At 43.9% G+C, this 17,144-nt stretch overlaps 1 protein-coding gene across 1 annotated transcript in view; it reads right to left on the bottom strand.

Annotated features, from left to right (window-relative positions):
- The window catches only part of LOC141053011 (uncharacterized), a 109,728-nt gene that overhangs the window by 75,845 nt on the left and 16,739 nt on the right, over positions 1-17,144 (bottom strand). Inside the window, exon 7 of the mRNA XM_073550340.1 lies at positions 8,494-9,821. Within this exon, the coding sequence (XP_073406441.1) occupies positions 8,494-9,821 (1,328 nt within the window). The remainder of the gene's footprint in view (positions 1-8,493; positions 9,822-17,144) is intronic.

The raw sequence follows: 17,144 nt of genomic DNA, 5'->3' as shown, positions 1-17,144 counted from the left end.
ATCCCGCCACCGCAGGTGACACCGACTTCCTAATGAATCCTCTTGCCAGATTCTCCCTGATGTATAGAGACATGGCCTCTGTTTCCGGGAGAGATAGGGGATAGACTCGACCCCGGGGAGGCTCAGCACCAGACAAGAGGTCAATAGAGCAGTCATAGGGGCGGTGCGGTGGAAGACTCTCCGATGCTTTCTTGGAGAACACGTTTGCATACTGTTGATAGAGTTTGGGGAGAGAGGAACGATCTGCGGGAACCTCAGTGGAGGCAGCCTGTATGCACTCCCTGTGACATCTACCCTCACAGGATTTACTCCAACCGAGAATTCTCCCTGGGGACCATTCTATATGGGTGGAGTGATAACGCAACCAGGGGACCCATAAGAGGACCTGATCGATACCCTCGGGCATGATAAGAAGAGATAACGTCTCCTGATGGGAAGGAGAAACCGAGAGTATCAGCGGGATGGTCTGGTGGGTAATCTGGGAGGGTAGTGTCTCACCGTTCACCACTCTGATGGTGACTGGCTGAGGTAGTATAACCAGAGGAATTGCGTGCCATTGAGCGAAGGTAGATGACATAAAATTGACCTCCACCTCGGAATCCACGCAAACCTCCACCGCCAGAGTGGAAGAGTCGAACTCAAGTGTCCCCTTAAAGGACAGCTTGGAGGAAAACATCGTAGTGTCTAGTAGGCCTCCCCCAACAGCCACCAGACACGGGGCTTGGTAAGGTGACCAGACTGCCGGCAGCGATAACAGACCGCTGGTGCTCGAGCGGACAGGGACTTGGATCCCTATATGCGAACCCAGACTCATTGTAACACTTCAAGGGGATAGCTTGCCATGTGACAATGCAAAAAAATCCCCCAAGTCACTGCACTCACTTTCAAATTGAATGAAAACAGGAGAAATAAGGAAGTAACGAGTGCTATTCAATATAAAAATATCAACATTTTATTAATACATTACAAGATACAAAAAAATCACTAAACACAAGATATCAAAAAGAAGGTGCCAGACAGTAGCGCTATGGGAATAGGGGTAAGCCCTCCATAGTAAAGGCATTGGAAGAAAGGTCCAATGCAAAAAGTCTATAGGTATAGCCTGGTTACAATAATATATCAACTGGTGACAAAATGTTGCATAGGTAAAAGGTTAAGCAGGCTTACCAAGGTGCCAATGAAGGAGGGAATGCCCCATTAGAGAGAAGCCCCACGTACGTTTCACTGCCTCAGGTGCAGCTTTCTCACGGGGATGATCTAAGCTGAAGGTTGAGGACCTTCAAATAGTGACGATGCAGCTTCACGTGCTACAGTGAGCCCAAAGGGAAGACGAAAGCGGTGCATGCGCGCAGCGCACGGCATGTCCTGTCACACAGCACACACAGTGTCATGCCTCAGCGCCCACGCGTGGGCATGAAAATGCACGCGCAGAGGACATAGAGACGCCTGTCTGCGTGCAGAAGGAGCGTGCAGCAACGCACACACGCACCGGCTATAATAAACTAAATAAAAACCTACTGAAGAGAAGAGGAGGAGAGTGGGAAAGGGGGAGGGAAGAAAAAAAGGAGAAGAGGAGGTAAATGGAACCATAGGTGTAACGCAATCATGTGTATATATATAAATATAGACAGGCACCAATAGTAAAAATACAGCAATATATAAAGTGCATAACAACACTAATAGTTATAACATATCAAAGTATAAGCTGTCACAATGATGTCTCCATCAGGGGAAGAAGAGAAGTAGGTATTTCATCCAGGGCAAAATCAAAGCAACGTCTTTCCAGAATGTCAGATAAAGAAGGTGCCACCGACCCAAAGCTATGCTGGTACTATAAAGTGCAAAGAAAAAATGTTGAAGATTAAAATAATGAACAATACAGAGGAGAAGATGATTATAAAAATGAACTAAAGCTCAGGGATTCATTCAGACACTTGGCGACCATTGTTCCAAGGGTGACGATCCACTTCGCCTCCAATTTTGAGAGCAATTTTTTATTATTTCCACCCCTCATGCCTAGTTGAAGAATATCAATGCCCCTAATTTTAAGAGATTTTGTGTCACAATCGTGAAATTCCCGAAAGTGACTTTTCATTTCACAAGTATTGGACACTGTCCTGGCCGCGCCAATGTCCCTCACGTGCTCCCGCACACGAAGTTCACAGGTAGTAAGGCCGACATATGTCATGGGGCAGCCGCAAGTGGCATAATATACCACATTGGTGCTGCCGCACAATATACGCCGGCGAATGTCAAATGTCCTAGATCCATCAGAGGACGTGAATATGGAGCAGCGAAAGACATTGGCGCAGGCAAGACAGTGCCCTCATGGAAAAAAACCCAGAGTAGGACCTCGTGTATTGAGGAAACTACTTAGAGTGGGGATATAATGACTTCTGACAAAAATGTCATTCAGGTTTTTGGACCTTCTGGCAGTCATGGAGGGAAAATCACCCAAAACTGGCCCCAGGGAGGGTTCAGCCCTGAGTACATTCCAATGCTTTCTGATGATTCTTTGCATACTGAACCACTCATGATTATAAGTTGTGATGAGGTGTATGGTCCCATTACCACTCGCCTCCCGTTTGTTCCCAGTATGTAATAAGCTGCCGCATGGAGTCCTCCTTGCTCTGTCGTATCCAGCCCGGATAGACCTGTTACTATATCCACGGGCCCGGAAGCGGTCCTTGAGGTCACTAGCGCGACGTTCAAAAGATGCATCTGAGGAGCAAATTCTCCTCATCCTCAGGAACTGTCTGACCGGGACAGCCCTAATAGTGGCAGGATGGTGCGCAGAATTGGCATGTATAAGGGAGTTAACTGAGGTGGGTTTACGTAACACGTCGGTATGTATCCTACGTGAACCATCCACCTCCAAAGTAATATCCGAAAAATCAATCCTAGTGGGATGGAAAGAATAGGTGAGATGAATGTTAAATGGATTGTCATTCAGGCATGTCATAAAGTCCTCGAGCTCATGCACAGTCCCGTCCCACAACATCAAAATATCAATATATCTGAGCCAGCACTGCACACGGGAGGTGGCTGGCGCGCCCGCGTCCCAAAAAATTAATCTCTCCCAGAAATAGATTTACGAACGCGGGCGCACAGGCCGAGCCCATGGCAGTGCCACGCTTCTTTAAATAGAATACATCATTGGAAACAAAGAAGTTGTGGGTCAGGACAAAGTGTATGAGCTCGAGGAGTAACTCACACATAGGGCTGTACAGGTCGGAGGTCCCAAGGAAAAACCGGACCGCCTCTAGACCCTGTGAATGGTCGATGCAGGTGTATAAGGACTCCACGTCGGCAATAATATAACCTTCTCATCCACAAGTATGCCATCAACCCGTACCAGAACGTCAGTTGTGTCACGGACGTAAGACGGTAAAGCCTCGACAATTGGTTTGAGATAAAAATCTATAAATTTTCAGATGGAGTCACACAGTCCTCCAATTCCGGACAAAATAGGACATCCCGGGGGGTTGAGGGCATTTTTGTGGATTTTAGGTAAAAGATAGAACGTGGGAACCTTGGGAGATGTGGTGACGAGACCATCAAGAATTTTTTAAGGAATAACAGTCTGTTCAAATGCATCAAACAGGATGCGCTGTAACTCCACCGAGAAAGAGGACATAGGATTAAAAGAAAGCTTAGTATATATGTGTTGGAATCACGTAATTGGCAAAAAGCCTCACGTTCATATAAGATATTGGGCCAGATCACGATGTTTCCCCTCTTGTCCGCTGGTTTAATCACAACATCTGGTATAGACTGCATTTGTGTAATGGCTAGCCGCTGTTTAGCTGTAAGATTATCATATCTGCGTTTTTTTGAAAGATTTTTAAAATTCTCCAATACCAGACCGGTAAAGATGTCAACAGCGGGACAAAGGGACAAGGGGGGAAACCTCGTAGATCTGGGTAATATTGATTATGGAAACCTACTATGTTCTGGAGAGTCTTGCTCAGCAAGATCTTCCAAATTCTTCAATGTCTCTCTCTTGATGTCACTCAGCGGCTCCATATTCTGATGATCATTGTGAAGCTTCCTCAGAACTAACTTGCGTGAGAACAGATGCAAGTCTTTTAGGGCCGGCAGCGATAACAGACCGCGGGTACTCGAGTGGACTGAGACTTGGATCATGCACGAGAAACCTCCATTGCCTCTTGGGACTCGGACACACGATCGGGAGGTTCCAGAGGTCTAGAGAAAGTAGGTGCCTCTGGCCAGACTGGGACTGCTCCAACCCTTGTTCCGTGAAACGAAGGTCTATACGGGTGGAGACGGTAATAAGCTCCTTCAGTGTGGCGGGAACCTCTCTGGTGGCTAGGGCGTCCTTCACATGGTAAGCCAGACCTCTCCAGAACACCGGAATGAGGACCTTGTCCGGCCACTCCAGCTCAGAGGCCAGAGTCCGGTACTGGATGGCATAATGACTGACCAAGGATGAGCCCTGTGTCAATGCCAGCAGCTGGAGCGTGGAATCATGGGTGACCTGTGGTCTCAGAAAGACCTGCTTCAGAGTGCCCAGGAACTGTGAAGCATTCTATACCACATGATCACCGCGCACCCACAGCGGTGTGGCCCACTCCAAAGCCCTGCCTGACAGGAGGGAAATGACAAATCCCACCTTCGCCCGCTCGGAGGGGATTCGTGCAGCCAGCAGCTCTATCTGTATAGCGCACTGCCTCATGAAACCCCTACAAGAAGCACTATCACTCGAGAACTTCTCGGGCAAAGGGAGGCGAGACATAGTCGGGACAGGGATGGCAGTGGACACACAAGAGGCAGCCTCCGTGGCTGCCTGAACAGCGACCGCGGTAACATCCACAGCTGAGGCTGAACGCTCGAGAGACGCCAACCTGCCCTCCAGATGCTGTATTTACCGCTGCTGTCACTGTTCGTCCCCCATTACTAGCCAGACCCTGGCGCTAGTATAATGTTAAGGGCTTGCGGAACGCACCAAACAATAAAGATGGTTTAAGGTGCGTTCGCAGCCCGGTGTCCACTGTGCAGAGATACCTGCTGCTGTAATGGCAGACACAATATGGCGGTATAACAGATGAACACACGCGGGTTAACGTCACCTGGTGTGTACAGAGGTGGACTCTGTTGCTTCACAGAGTCTCGCTAACGTGGGATATAAACCCTGTAGCCTGTTATGTTCACAGACCTCGGCAAGGTGAGCACTGGTGTGCAGTTTCAGGACTCTGCCCCAAAGACACAGGGCTACAGTCCCCTCTAGACCCACTAACGCTCGGCGCCGCAACTGAGGCACCAGGAGAGGCTACGCTAATAGATTAATCACATGAAGTGCATACAGCTCCGCTCTGGCGGACGCCACTAACCAGCTTAAGCTTAGGTTCTGGAAAGCGCACTAATGGCGCACGGCGCCACGCTGACGGACTCTGCTGTATATGCGGCACAGTTGTGCCTTGTGCAGGATGGCACACTCTGGTGATTACACGTGTGGAGACCTGGATGCACTGTGGTGCTTAGGCAATGCCACTACTAGGCGCTGACTCTAACTCCGATGACCCTATTACATGCACAACCAAGGGAGGGGAATTATGAGTCAGTCACCAGAAACATGCATCCATCATCACACACACACCAGTACATAATTCTATACTAGCGCATGGCCGGGCGGCCATGAGAGGCTTTTATAGCTGCAGCTTTCTGGGGCCTTCCTAGTGGTCCAATCGGAGCAGCAACAGGACCTGAGCATGTGACCTCCGACCTCCAATGACAGGTCGTCCCACAGGCATGCTCAGTGGACTGAAAGAGGGACTTAGTCCCAGGAGCTGCTCGCTGCTGGCCAGTGTGGATTGCTATAGCTAGACCAGAGGTGGCAGCAGCAACCAAACCAACAGCACTGGCTTGGGCAAGACGCCGGGATCGACGTCTCTGCTGAGCAGCCTCCTCTGCTGTCAGGGAAGAATGGGAAACTGCAGAAGACAAGGCTCGGGATTCCTCCTGTGCAGAGGGAGAAACCCGACGCCTAACCACTATATTCTCATTAGATGTTGCAAAAGCATTTGACAGTGTTAAGAGGTCCTACTTACAATTGTAAATAAAATTTAGCCTGGACACGTGGAAAAAAGTGAGGTCAGACTTTTATTGTTTCTTGCACATAAATTGATAACATTTAGATGTATTCAGTTGAACTCTTGAACAAATCGTAATTAGCAAAGCCATTACTATAGGACCATGGGGACAAATATCCCAATTTGGATACTAAAAAAAAATCAAAATCACAAAATATGTTAAAGGACCTTGTTTTGAGATGTAGAGAGCTGAGGTTAATAAAGATTTCAAGAAATGTCTAGAAATAATGAGAGAGGATTGGGAATTCTGAATGTATTTGTCTATTTCATGGCTGCATAACTGGGAACTTGGAAACTTATGAATCAGGTTTGGATGAAATGGGCGACTCATCAAGTTCCATGCCTTGTAATTTTTAGAACATATTTTAAATTGAGAAAATTTGAACTTTAGATGGCAAAAGGTATATATAATATCAGAGTTGTTGGAGAATAACAAAACTGAAACAAAAACAGAAGCGCCAGCTGACAAAGCAGGAATGGACTATGGGTATGCAGATCAGATTGCAAACATCCTTTTGTGTATCCTTTTTGTGTGTTCAGCGTTCATTCAGAAGCGCTTCAACATAGCCTCTTTTTTACTGTTTGTTATCTTCTAAGTTGCTAGAGAATAGAAGGATAAGGACGATAGAGGAGTAAAGGCCCTTTTACATTTAGCGATGCACCAGCGATCCAACCAGCGATCCGACCCGGTCAGGATCGCTGGTGCATCGCTAAATGATCGCTAGTGAGCTTTCATACAGAAAGATCTCACAGCGATGCAGCAGCGACGCAGCGCACGATACTTACCATTCACACACAGCGATCCTGCGTCCTCCCGCCCGCCTCCACGCGTCGCTGGACGTCACAGCAGGAAGTCTCAGCAGGAAGCGCCCGACGAGAAATGGAGCCGGACATTCTCGCGCGATCAGCGATGAGCAGCGGGGGAGCCGGTCGCTGGTAAGTATCACACATAGCGATATCGCTAGCAATATCGCTATAACGTCACAAAACCAGTGACGTTTTAGCGATATTGCTAGCGATATTGCTTAGTGTAAAACCCCCTTAAGAGTTCTTATTCAATCTAGAAAATGTTCACTGGTTAAGGGTGAAATTGTTATTTCAAGCCTTTTAGAGAGAAAAGGGGACATATTTTTTGAAAAATAAACTAACAGTTATAACTTTGTTAGTTAGAAATTGCAGTAATACGAGAATTGTATCCAGGCTTTATAATGCCATAATGAGAAAACATGATTGGCCGACTTCTGCTCCAACAAAAAGTAAATGGGAGAAAGAAGTAACACCAATGAAAGAAGAGCAGTTGTCTGGAATACCCAGACAAGTATCTCTACTTTCTAAAAACAAATAATTTGGCAATTATTTAACGCTTGAGGTATTGCCAAAGATGGGTAACAAAAAGGACCCTGAGTTTCTGAAATGTCAGATTATGTTGGGGGAACACGTATAATATGTAATTATTTTGCTATAAAATGTAAATTTGTGGGTGTCAGGTTATTGAGACAAGGGAATAAGTGTTTAAAATCAAAGTCCCCTTAGTCCCAATAATATGTGTATTGGGGGATAGAGAAGGGAATCAGTTCCCAACTTAACACGGAAAGTGATTTAAAAAAAATAGATCACACAAGATGTTCCTACCAAGAAGGAATGGATTATAGATGTAAATAGCAATTTACAATATGAACATGTTCATTACTGTAACATAGAAAAGATAAAGACGTTGTTCACACACGCAGATCGTGGATTATAGGAAACTGTAATCACAGACAGATATGTGAGATTGTGGGTTAAGAAGAAGAGGAGGAAATGTAGGGCAATTTCTTGCAGAGGGAGTTTGCAATACTCTTGTCCACGTAGTGAATATATAAATATATAACTGAACTATTCAGTGCAGATAGAATATTGCATTTGATTTGCTTTTTAGGTAACATATCTATTACAATCCCATTCTCGTTTACATATTTGTCATTACTATGACTGTCTGTTATGTGCTTTCTTGTACCGTTTGTCAAAAATATATTTGAGTTTGAGTTGTTTTGATGGTCAATAAAATGACTGTTAAGTCAACCATTTATTACTTTTTAGGTATGGTTATGTCTTCTCCCTGTGTGAGATTTAGGATGTTCAAGAAGATGCCATTTGCGACTAAAAAACGTCCCGCATTCTGAATATGAAAATGGCTTCTCCCATGTGTTAGTTCTCTGGTGTTTAATAAGACTTTACTTATTTGCCCAAAATTTCCTGCATATTGATCAATAATCCTGTGTGATTTCTCTGGTGAATAACTATGATTTCTGGTTAAAGTGTTCCATATTCAAAATGTCGGATTCTCTCCTGTGTGAGGTTTCTGATGTCTAACATGAACATGAAAAAGGTTTCTCTACACTACGTGCGTTTTCTGATGTTTCACAAGATTTGATTTCTGATTAAAACATTTCCCACATGTTGCACATGAAAAAGGCTTATCTCCTGTGTGAGTTCTCTGATGTGTAGCAAGATATGATTTACTTGTAAAACATTTCCCACATTCTGAACATGAAAAAGGCTTCTCCCCTGTGTGAGTTTTCTGGTGAATAACAAGATTTGATTTCCTTGGAAAACATTTCCCACATTCTGAACATGAATATGGCTTATATCCTGTGTGAGTTTTCTGGTGAATAACAAGATTTGATTTATTTGCAAAACATTTCCCACATTCTGAACATAAAAAAGGTTTCTCCCCTGTGTGAATTCTCTGATGGATAACTAAATCTGATCTCTGATTAAAACTTTTCCCACATTCTGCACATGAAAAGGGCTTCTCTCCTGTGTGAATTCTCTGGTGTCTAATAAGACGTGCCTTCCTTACAAAACATTTCCCACATTCTAAACATAAAAAAGGTTTCTCCTCTGTATGAGTTCTCTGATGGATAACTAAATCTGATCTCTGATTAAAACATTTCCCACATTCTGCACAATAAAATGACTTCTCCCTTATGTGAGTTTTATGGTGAAGAACAAGATGTGATTTTTGTGTAAAACATTTCCCACATTCTGAACATGAAAATGGCCTCTCCCCTGTGTGAGTTTTCTGGTGAATAACAAGATTTGATTTATTTGCAAAACATTTCCCACATTCTGAACATGAAAAAGGTTTCTCCTCTGTGTGAAGTCTCTTATGGCAAACTAAAGATGATATCTGATTAAAACATTTCCCACATTCTGCACACGAAAAGGGCTTCTCTCCTGTGTGAATTCTCTGGTGTCTAATAAGAAGTGCCTTCCTTACAAAACATTTCCCACATTCTAAACATGAAAAAGGTCTCTCCCCTGTGTGAGATCTCTGGTGTATAACAAAGTGTGATTTCCGATTAAAATATTTCAAACACTCTGAACAAGAAAATCTTTTCACTTCTGTGTGAATTGTTTGATGCTTAACAAGAAAACTTTTACGGGAAAAACATTTTTCATTCTTTGAATTTGAAAATGGCTTCTTTTTTGTATGAGCAATTGGATTTTTAACGCCTCTTTTGTGGGTTAGATTTTTCTTAATAGTTTTTGAAGCATTTGGAGATAAGTCTTGTTTAGAAGGATCAGATGATAGATCTTTGCTGTGAAGGGATGATGAAATATCTGGAGTAATGGCATTCACTTCAGTTATATCTTGTGTGATATCAAGGTCATCTGATTTAAAAACTGAAGATGTCTGATGTCCCTCTGATCTCCAGGTACAGTCATCTGCCAAGAATAAAACCAAATATTTAATAAAGAATCCTTAATTATATTTTTAAATTTCTCGATAAATTGCAATTTCTATGAATATTTTATGTAGAAAAATTGGTTTACTAAGACAAAAACAGTTCACAATCTAACAAACCTCAGAGCACGAACCAGTAGACCACGAAATTTGACTATTTGCACAAAACACCTCCCTGATATCGGAATAAGAAACCACCAAAAATTATATGTGGGTCAAAATGATAGAAATAAAAATTTCTACTCATCCTTCATAAACAAGCCCCTACTCAGATCCATCACTTTTCAATGGAAAACTAGAGGGTTTGCTCAATGATTCTTGAAAAGCAACAACCAATCAAGCAAATACCATTCTCCAAAGACAAAATGTCCCCCTCGCTTCTGAGCCTTGCCATATGCCCAAACACTGTTAGTGTCCATATTTTTGGCATTGCTGTACTGAGAAGAACCCACTTAAACATTTATGGTGTGCATGTCTCTATAAGCACGAGCTGGGCACTATGTATCGGGCGCTAAAATGACAGATTTACAATTTTTACTCTGCAAAATCAATTATGTGCAGTTTTCCAGAAAGTGCCTGTGGTGTCAAAATAGTCACTACTCCTATGAATTCCAATAGAGAAATGTAGTCACTTTATCGGGCTTTCTACAGTTCTGTAGCTCTTGTAGTTGATCTGCAAATGGTATTAACAAATTATGCCACCAAAATCTGCATTCCCATAGCCAAAATACCGCTCCTTCCACTCTGAGCCCTGCCATGTGCCCAGACAGTAGTGTGCAACAATACATACAGTATTATCAGATTTATGACAAGTTTAAAAATAAATTGTGGGGTCTATTTATTCCTATTACTCTTAGTGGGGAAAAAAACATTTTTGTTATTGTGTTACACCTAAAGGGTTAACAAACTTCTTGAATGTGCTTTTTGATACTAAGAGTTAAATTTTCTACAGTACATGCGCCTCAAAGTAATTTCAAAAGTGATCCAGTCTAAAAAAAAATAAAAAATTAATAAATAGGTTTTTTATATGTTCTAAAAATAAATAGAAAAAGATGTTGAGGCTATGTGCCCACGTAGCGTTTTAAACCGGACACTCAAAACCGGACTCCTTCCCAGAAAATGCGTGCTTTTTTTCCCGCGCGATTTTACCGCGATTATGTTCGCGTTTATGCCGCGATTTTCGCAAGCGAAATTCAAGCACGTTCCAAGCGATTTGAAGCATAACACATAGTGTTTGACAAGTGTGAGCAGCTTTTTACTATTGAGGCTGCCAATGCGGCATCAGTAGTAAAAGATAGAATGTGAAAAATGATAAAAAAATAAAAAATTGGGGTATATTTACCTTCCGAGGTCCCGCGCAGCCTCAGCGACGCTCCCATTCCCAGCGATGCCTTGCGAAACCTGTGATGACGTTGGTCTCGCGTTGCTATAGTGATCTCACGAGACCGCTAGAGTAACGCGAGACTACGTCTTCACAGGTCCTTGCCACAAGGCATTACTGGGAACGCTGAGGCCCGGGAAGGCTGCGCGTGACGCCGGAAGGTAAATATACCCCGATTTTTTTTTTTTTTATTCTTTTTTTTTTACAGGGGTATGGTACCCAAGGCCTGGAGGACAGTCTCCTCTCCTCCACACCGTGGGTACCATCCACACATGAGACGCTTAACTTCCCGCATGGTGGGCATAGCCACATGCGGGAAGTAAGTGATTCTCATGCATTCCTATGGGTGCGGAATCGCGGCAATTCTTTGCGATTCCGCAAAAAGAATGAGCATGCTGCGTTTTTTCCGCGATGCGATTCCGCCGCAGAAAAAAGCGCAGCATTAGCACAGCATGTGCAGAATGCCATAGGAATGCATGGGGGGCGTTCTGTACGAGTTTTTTAAACGTTTTCGCAGCGTTTTCGCGCCGAAAATCGCGGCAAAAATGCTTAAAAATCGCATGGTAGGCACACAGCCTGAAATTCCGAAAATGTTTATAATTTTGTGTGGTATCATTTTCTGTTTTAAAGGAGTACAAATTTAAAGGTTGAACATTTCGAAAAGGTGTGAGGAAGCACTAAGCGAAACGCACGTCACAGGGTCTAATCTTGTAAATTTGAAATGTTTATCTGTCCCTTGAAGTGTCTTTATGCTCAACTATTTTCAATTGTGTACTTTGATCCCCATGTGCCCAGCTCTGTGCCTGTTCTTTTAAAATATATGATTTACTAAGAGCAATTGTACTTTCTATAATCTGTAGTATTTGGAAGTCTGCGCTCTCAGACACGTGTCATGACTCTGGACAGGATGGTGCCGTCTCCATCCTGGTCAGGTCAGCGTTAATCTTAATTCGCCTCTCTTTGGCTCTGAGTTGGCAATTTAATGTTGGCAGTTCCTAGATTTGGTGTAGGTGATACTTTCGTATATACTCGGTTTGTGGTTGCTGACCCAGGTTACTTGTCCGTAATCGTTTTGCCTCTGCGCTTGTGTGCTTTGCTGTGTATGACCCGGTTTGTCTCCTGACTTTTTCCTTTGTATCCTGCTTTGTACTGCCTTGTCCCTCCTGGTTAGGCCTGTTTCACACTTCCGTTTTTTCAAATCCGTCAAAATCCGTTGTTTTCCGTAAAAAAACGGATCCGCCATTTTTTGCAGGATCCGTTTTTTTTGTCCCATAGACTTCCATTACGGTTACCACGGATCCGTCAAAAAAACGGATCAGTTTTTAAAAAAACGGATCCGTTTGCATCAGTTTCCGTCAAAAAAACGGAAACGGATCCGTTTGGCGGACACAAAAACGGAAGTGTGAAACAGGCCTTATCTGACCCCTTGGCTTGTCTCCATTTACTCTTTGTCTTATTTCTAAGTACTACAGTCCCTTCTGGCTTTTGACCCTCGGCTCTCCTTTGACTACGTTTACTGTCTGTGCCCTGCACTCTGTGCACTCAGTTGCCTTCCCTGTGCTCACGCGTGGTGACTACGCCCCCTGGTCACGTGACTGCTTAGTACCAGGTCCTGTGCTCACTGCTTATTGTCAGGTCCTAGCACACTGCATGCCTTGCTCCTTCACTCCCTGTGCTCATTCACGTGCCCCCTGATAGCGCCCCCTAGCCTGCGCCAGTGACATAACTGATGTCATCACAACATAGCTATCTAGTCGCTCGTGTAGATGATATTAGAGAACACTACTTAGATGATTATTTCATCCAGAGCTAGATCCTTGATTTTGGACAGGTGTTTGCTCCATTAAATATAGCACTGGTCTATAAGCAGTTTATTATTACTTTTGGAACTTCATATTACATGCCTCATGGATGTGAACCATAGTAATACAAGCTACTTTTCCTATGGATTAAGATGATTTTATTGGAAACGTATTTTTATATCAGGATTTGCGTACACATTTCATCACTAAGAGTATACAATATACTATCTTTTTTGTTAGACAGGTCTATGTAGGTTTAATTTAGGTGTCACACCGCTTCACCATTCTGACCCAGCCTCGGCATCCCGGTGTGTCTCTGTATCGGGAGCGCGCCGCCAGGTGTCCTCACTTCCGGTCTCGTGGCCAGCTCCTGGATCGCGTCATATGCGCATGCGCACTAGGTTGCTAAGGCCGCGTGTCTCTGCTTCCTTTTGCCACGGGAGTATCCTGACTTGGAAGCTTTGCGGTACATACCGGGTATATCAGGCAGCCTCTTCCTGTAGGAGGCGCCTGATTATCACTTGTGCACCCCTGTGATTTAGGCCCTTGCATGGTTCATGTCTCTCCATACCTCCCGGTTCCCTGTGTGTACCCGGCGTTTCCATACTCCTTGTTACTTAACTCCTTCCGTTCTTGTGTTCCCTCTAGTGCCCGTCTGCTCCAGTCCTCGCTAGCCTTCGTTTTCCTTCCTGCACCTCTTCCTAGTGGTCTGCCTGATCTTTTCTCTCAGTTCCGTTTTGGCTCCTGTACCCGGTCTCGCCCTCTCTCCCCAGGACACCTAACCCTCTTCTGCCTCGTGTGTCTCCTACGGGTCGTCCCTTGGTACCCGCCGTCGCGGTGATAGTCTTCCCTGGGTCTGCCACTGATGCTCCCTGTATAGGGGGTGGTCCTCACTAGGTTAGCTCACCCGGGGGAGGTTCGTCACTATGACACAGTGGGTTCACTCTAGAAGTTTTGCAAGTTGTCACATTAGGATATTGTACCTTTTTTCCATGTGGGTCTCTAATTTCTAAAATAACTTTCTTGTAATGAATTATGATTTATTAACACTACTTAAAACTAACACAAAATTAATTTATACTTACCTGTCATCTCTGCAGTCTGAGGTCTTAATTGTTCTTACATATTAGTGTTTTTTTTGTTTTGTATTATCTCAGTAAAAATTAACTTTATTTGAAGATATACTTAAATGTTGTTAGGGGCTGGCAGAACGCACCAAATAATAAAGATGGGACTTAGGTGCGTTCGCAGCCCGGGGTCCACCGTGCAGAGGTGTTAACTGCTGCTCAGTAATGGCGGACGTGACATGGCGGTATAATACAGAGGTAGACCTGCACAACCGCCAAATATAAATGCCGTAGCCTGTTTATACTCACAAAGCTCGGCAGTGTGAGTGCTAGTGTATAGTCACAGGACTCTGTCCCTGAGACACTGGGTTAGAGTCCTTCTAGACACACTATTTTGATACAGGAAAGATGTATATCTTTGTACCGTGTTAGCCAGTGGATAGAAAAATATTCAGGATTGAGAGTCCTCAGTAGTTGATACCTTTTAATGGCTAACTGAAAAGATGGTAACACATTGCAAGCTTTCGAGACTACTCAGGTCTCTTCATCAGGCTAGACTAATACAAAATCTGAAGTCACATATTTATGCACAATACAGCCTAGAAAAAATGCAATAGATGAGACAAGTGACGTGAAGCAGAACTATCAATATGGGAGAGGGAGAAACATAAATATAAACATTGGACCAGTTCATAGATAAGGAGTCCGGATGTTTTATGGTCCTCTGATTGGGGTCTAGTTTTAAAAGGAAATTCCTTAATTGATGTAAAAAGACATAAATCCATGCGACACATTCATTCCAGCACTTTATATCTTTTTACATCAATTAAGGAATTTCCTTTTAAAACTAGACCCCAATCAGAGGACCATAAAACATCCGGACTCCTTATCTATGAACTGGTCCAATGTTTATATTTATGCTTCTCCCTCTCCCATATTGATAGTTCTGCTTCACGTCACTTGTCTCATCTATTGCATTTTTTCTAGGCTGTATTGTGCATAAATATGTGACTTCAGATTTTGTATTAGTCTAGCCTGATGAAGAGACCTGAGTAGTCTCGAAAGCTTGCAATGTGTTACCATCTTTTCAGTTAGCCATTAAAAGGTATCAACTACTGAGGACTCTCAATCCTGAATTTTTTTTCTAGACACACTAGTGCTCGATACCGCAGCTGCGGAGTCAGCAGGATAATAGCTGGAGTAATAGTGCACTAAGTGTTCACTGCACCGCTCTGGCAGACGCCACTAACTTCCCTGACTAGGGTAAAGAAAGCGCATGACTTGTGCATGGCGCCACACTGGCAGTTGCAGCTACTTACTGCAGTACTGAGTTGCCTTGTGCTGAATGGCACAATATGGCGCGGAGAAAAGTGCTGTGACTTGGAGCCACTAGTATGTGCTGACTAACTCGAGTGCCCTATACACATACACAACCAGAGGGAAGGAATCTTAATGAGTCAGTCACCTGTACACATGCATCTATCATCACACGCACAATAAACAATAAGAGTTTATACTAGTGCATGGCCGAGCGGCCATGCGAACCTTTTATAGCAGCGTCCTTCCAGGACCTTCCTGATAGTCCAATCGGAGCTGCTTGAGGACCTGAGCATGTGACCTCTGAGCTCCAATGAGAGGTCGTTCCACGGGCATGCTCAGTAGGCTACAAAAAGGACTTAGACTCTGGAGCTGCTCGCTGCTGGCTAATGCGGATTGCTAAAGCTGAACCAGAGGTAGCAGCAGCAACCAACCTGACAGCACCTGCCTGAGCAAGACGCCGGGCTCGACGCCTTTGCTGAGCAGCCTCCTCTGCCGCCGAAACAGAATGGGAGATCGCAGAAGGCAAGGCTCGGGCTTCCTCCTGTGCAGAGGCAGGAACCCGACGCGTAACACATATACTAACAGGACCCTATTTAGGCTATTTGTCTATATGTTCATTCTACGTCCCAAAAATCAGAATAAGGTTCTCATTTATCCTGCAATGTCCACTAAGCACTTATTCTGGGGTTTCTGTGTAAATCCCCAAAACCGCAATTCAGACAAAGCCCCTGATGGAACCAATCACTTATGAGGCAAATGGAGTCACTTTGAACTCCATCTTGTCTCTGTCGCAGTGTCCCATCATTTTAGGTGTCTTTTTGGCACAAAAGTGTGATCGACCGCAGTTCTGCAAACGTCTAAATAGATGGGCACCACCTGAACAGACTCCAAATTGCCTCACTATAGTGGGTGGTTCTCTCGGGGTTTTAGTTTGAGTCACATTTTTATGGGATTAAAGGAAACTTGTCAACAGGATTGTGCTGAGTAACCTACAGACAGTGTCAGCTTGGCGTCATTATACTGATTACAATGATACCTGGGTGATGAAATCCGTCTGGTGGTTGTTATTTAATCTGTATTTGTAGTTTTCAGTTAATGAGATTCTCATGTACCGGAGCGGCCTGTGGGGAAGGGGGTTCTTTATGTGGTGCTATGCTTACATATTCATCTGAACTGCTTATGACAGGTCACTGATCCCTCAGTGACCTCCCCCCTATTTTATATGCTGAATAGAATACGGTTTGAAAAAAAATTCACATTCAGTAGGCAGACGACAACACCTGAGCTGTAGAATGATCGCATCTATAATATCCATTTAATTGTTTTGTTTAGTGATATAAATTTCTGTAGAAAAAAAATTCTACCAAAATGGCGCCATCGTCAATTCATGCTACTGTGCGCTATTTTGCTAGAGAAAAAAACCTGTCTCAGCCAAGATGGCGCTGGCAGCACCTGCGCAGTAGCATCTATCGGATCGCCATTTTGAGATTGTTACTGAAGAAATTTATATCGCTGAATAAAATAATTATATGGATATTATAGACGCGATCATGCTACAGCGCAGCCGCCTGCCTGCTGAATGTGATTTTTTTCCCCCAAACCATATTATATTCAGTATGTAAAATAGGGGGCAGGTGATTGAGGGATCAGTGACTAGTTATAAGCCATACTGATGAAGCCCCCCCCACAGGCCGCCCCAGAGCACAAGCATAGCTTTAACTCAAAACTGCAAAT

The sequence above is a fragment of the Dendrobates tinctorius genome, unplaced genomic scaffold (genome assembly GCF_039654945.1).
Source record: "Dendrobates tinctorius isolate UK_male_01 unplaced genomic scaffold, ASM3965494v1 ptg000164l, whole genome shotgun sequence".
Taxonomy (NCBI): domain Eukaryota; kingdom Metazoa; phylum Chordata; class Amphibia; order Anura; family Dendrobatidae; genus Dendrobates; species Dendrobates tinctorius.
This window is presented reverse-complemented; position numbering and strand designations above follow the sequence as displayed.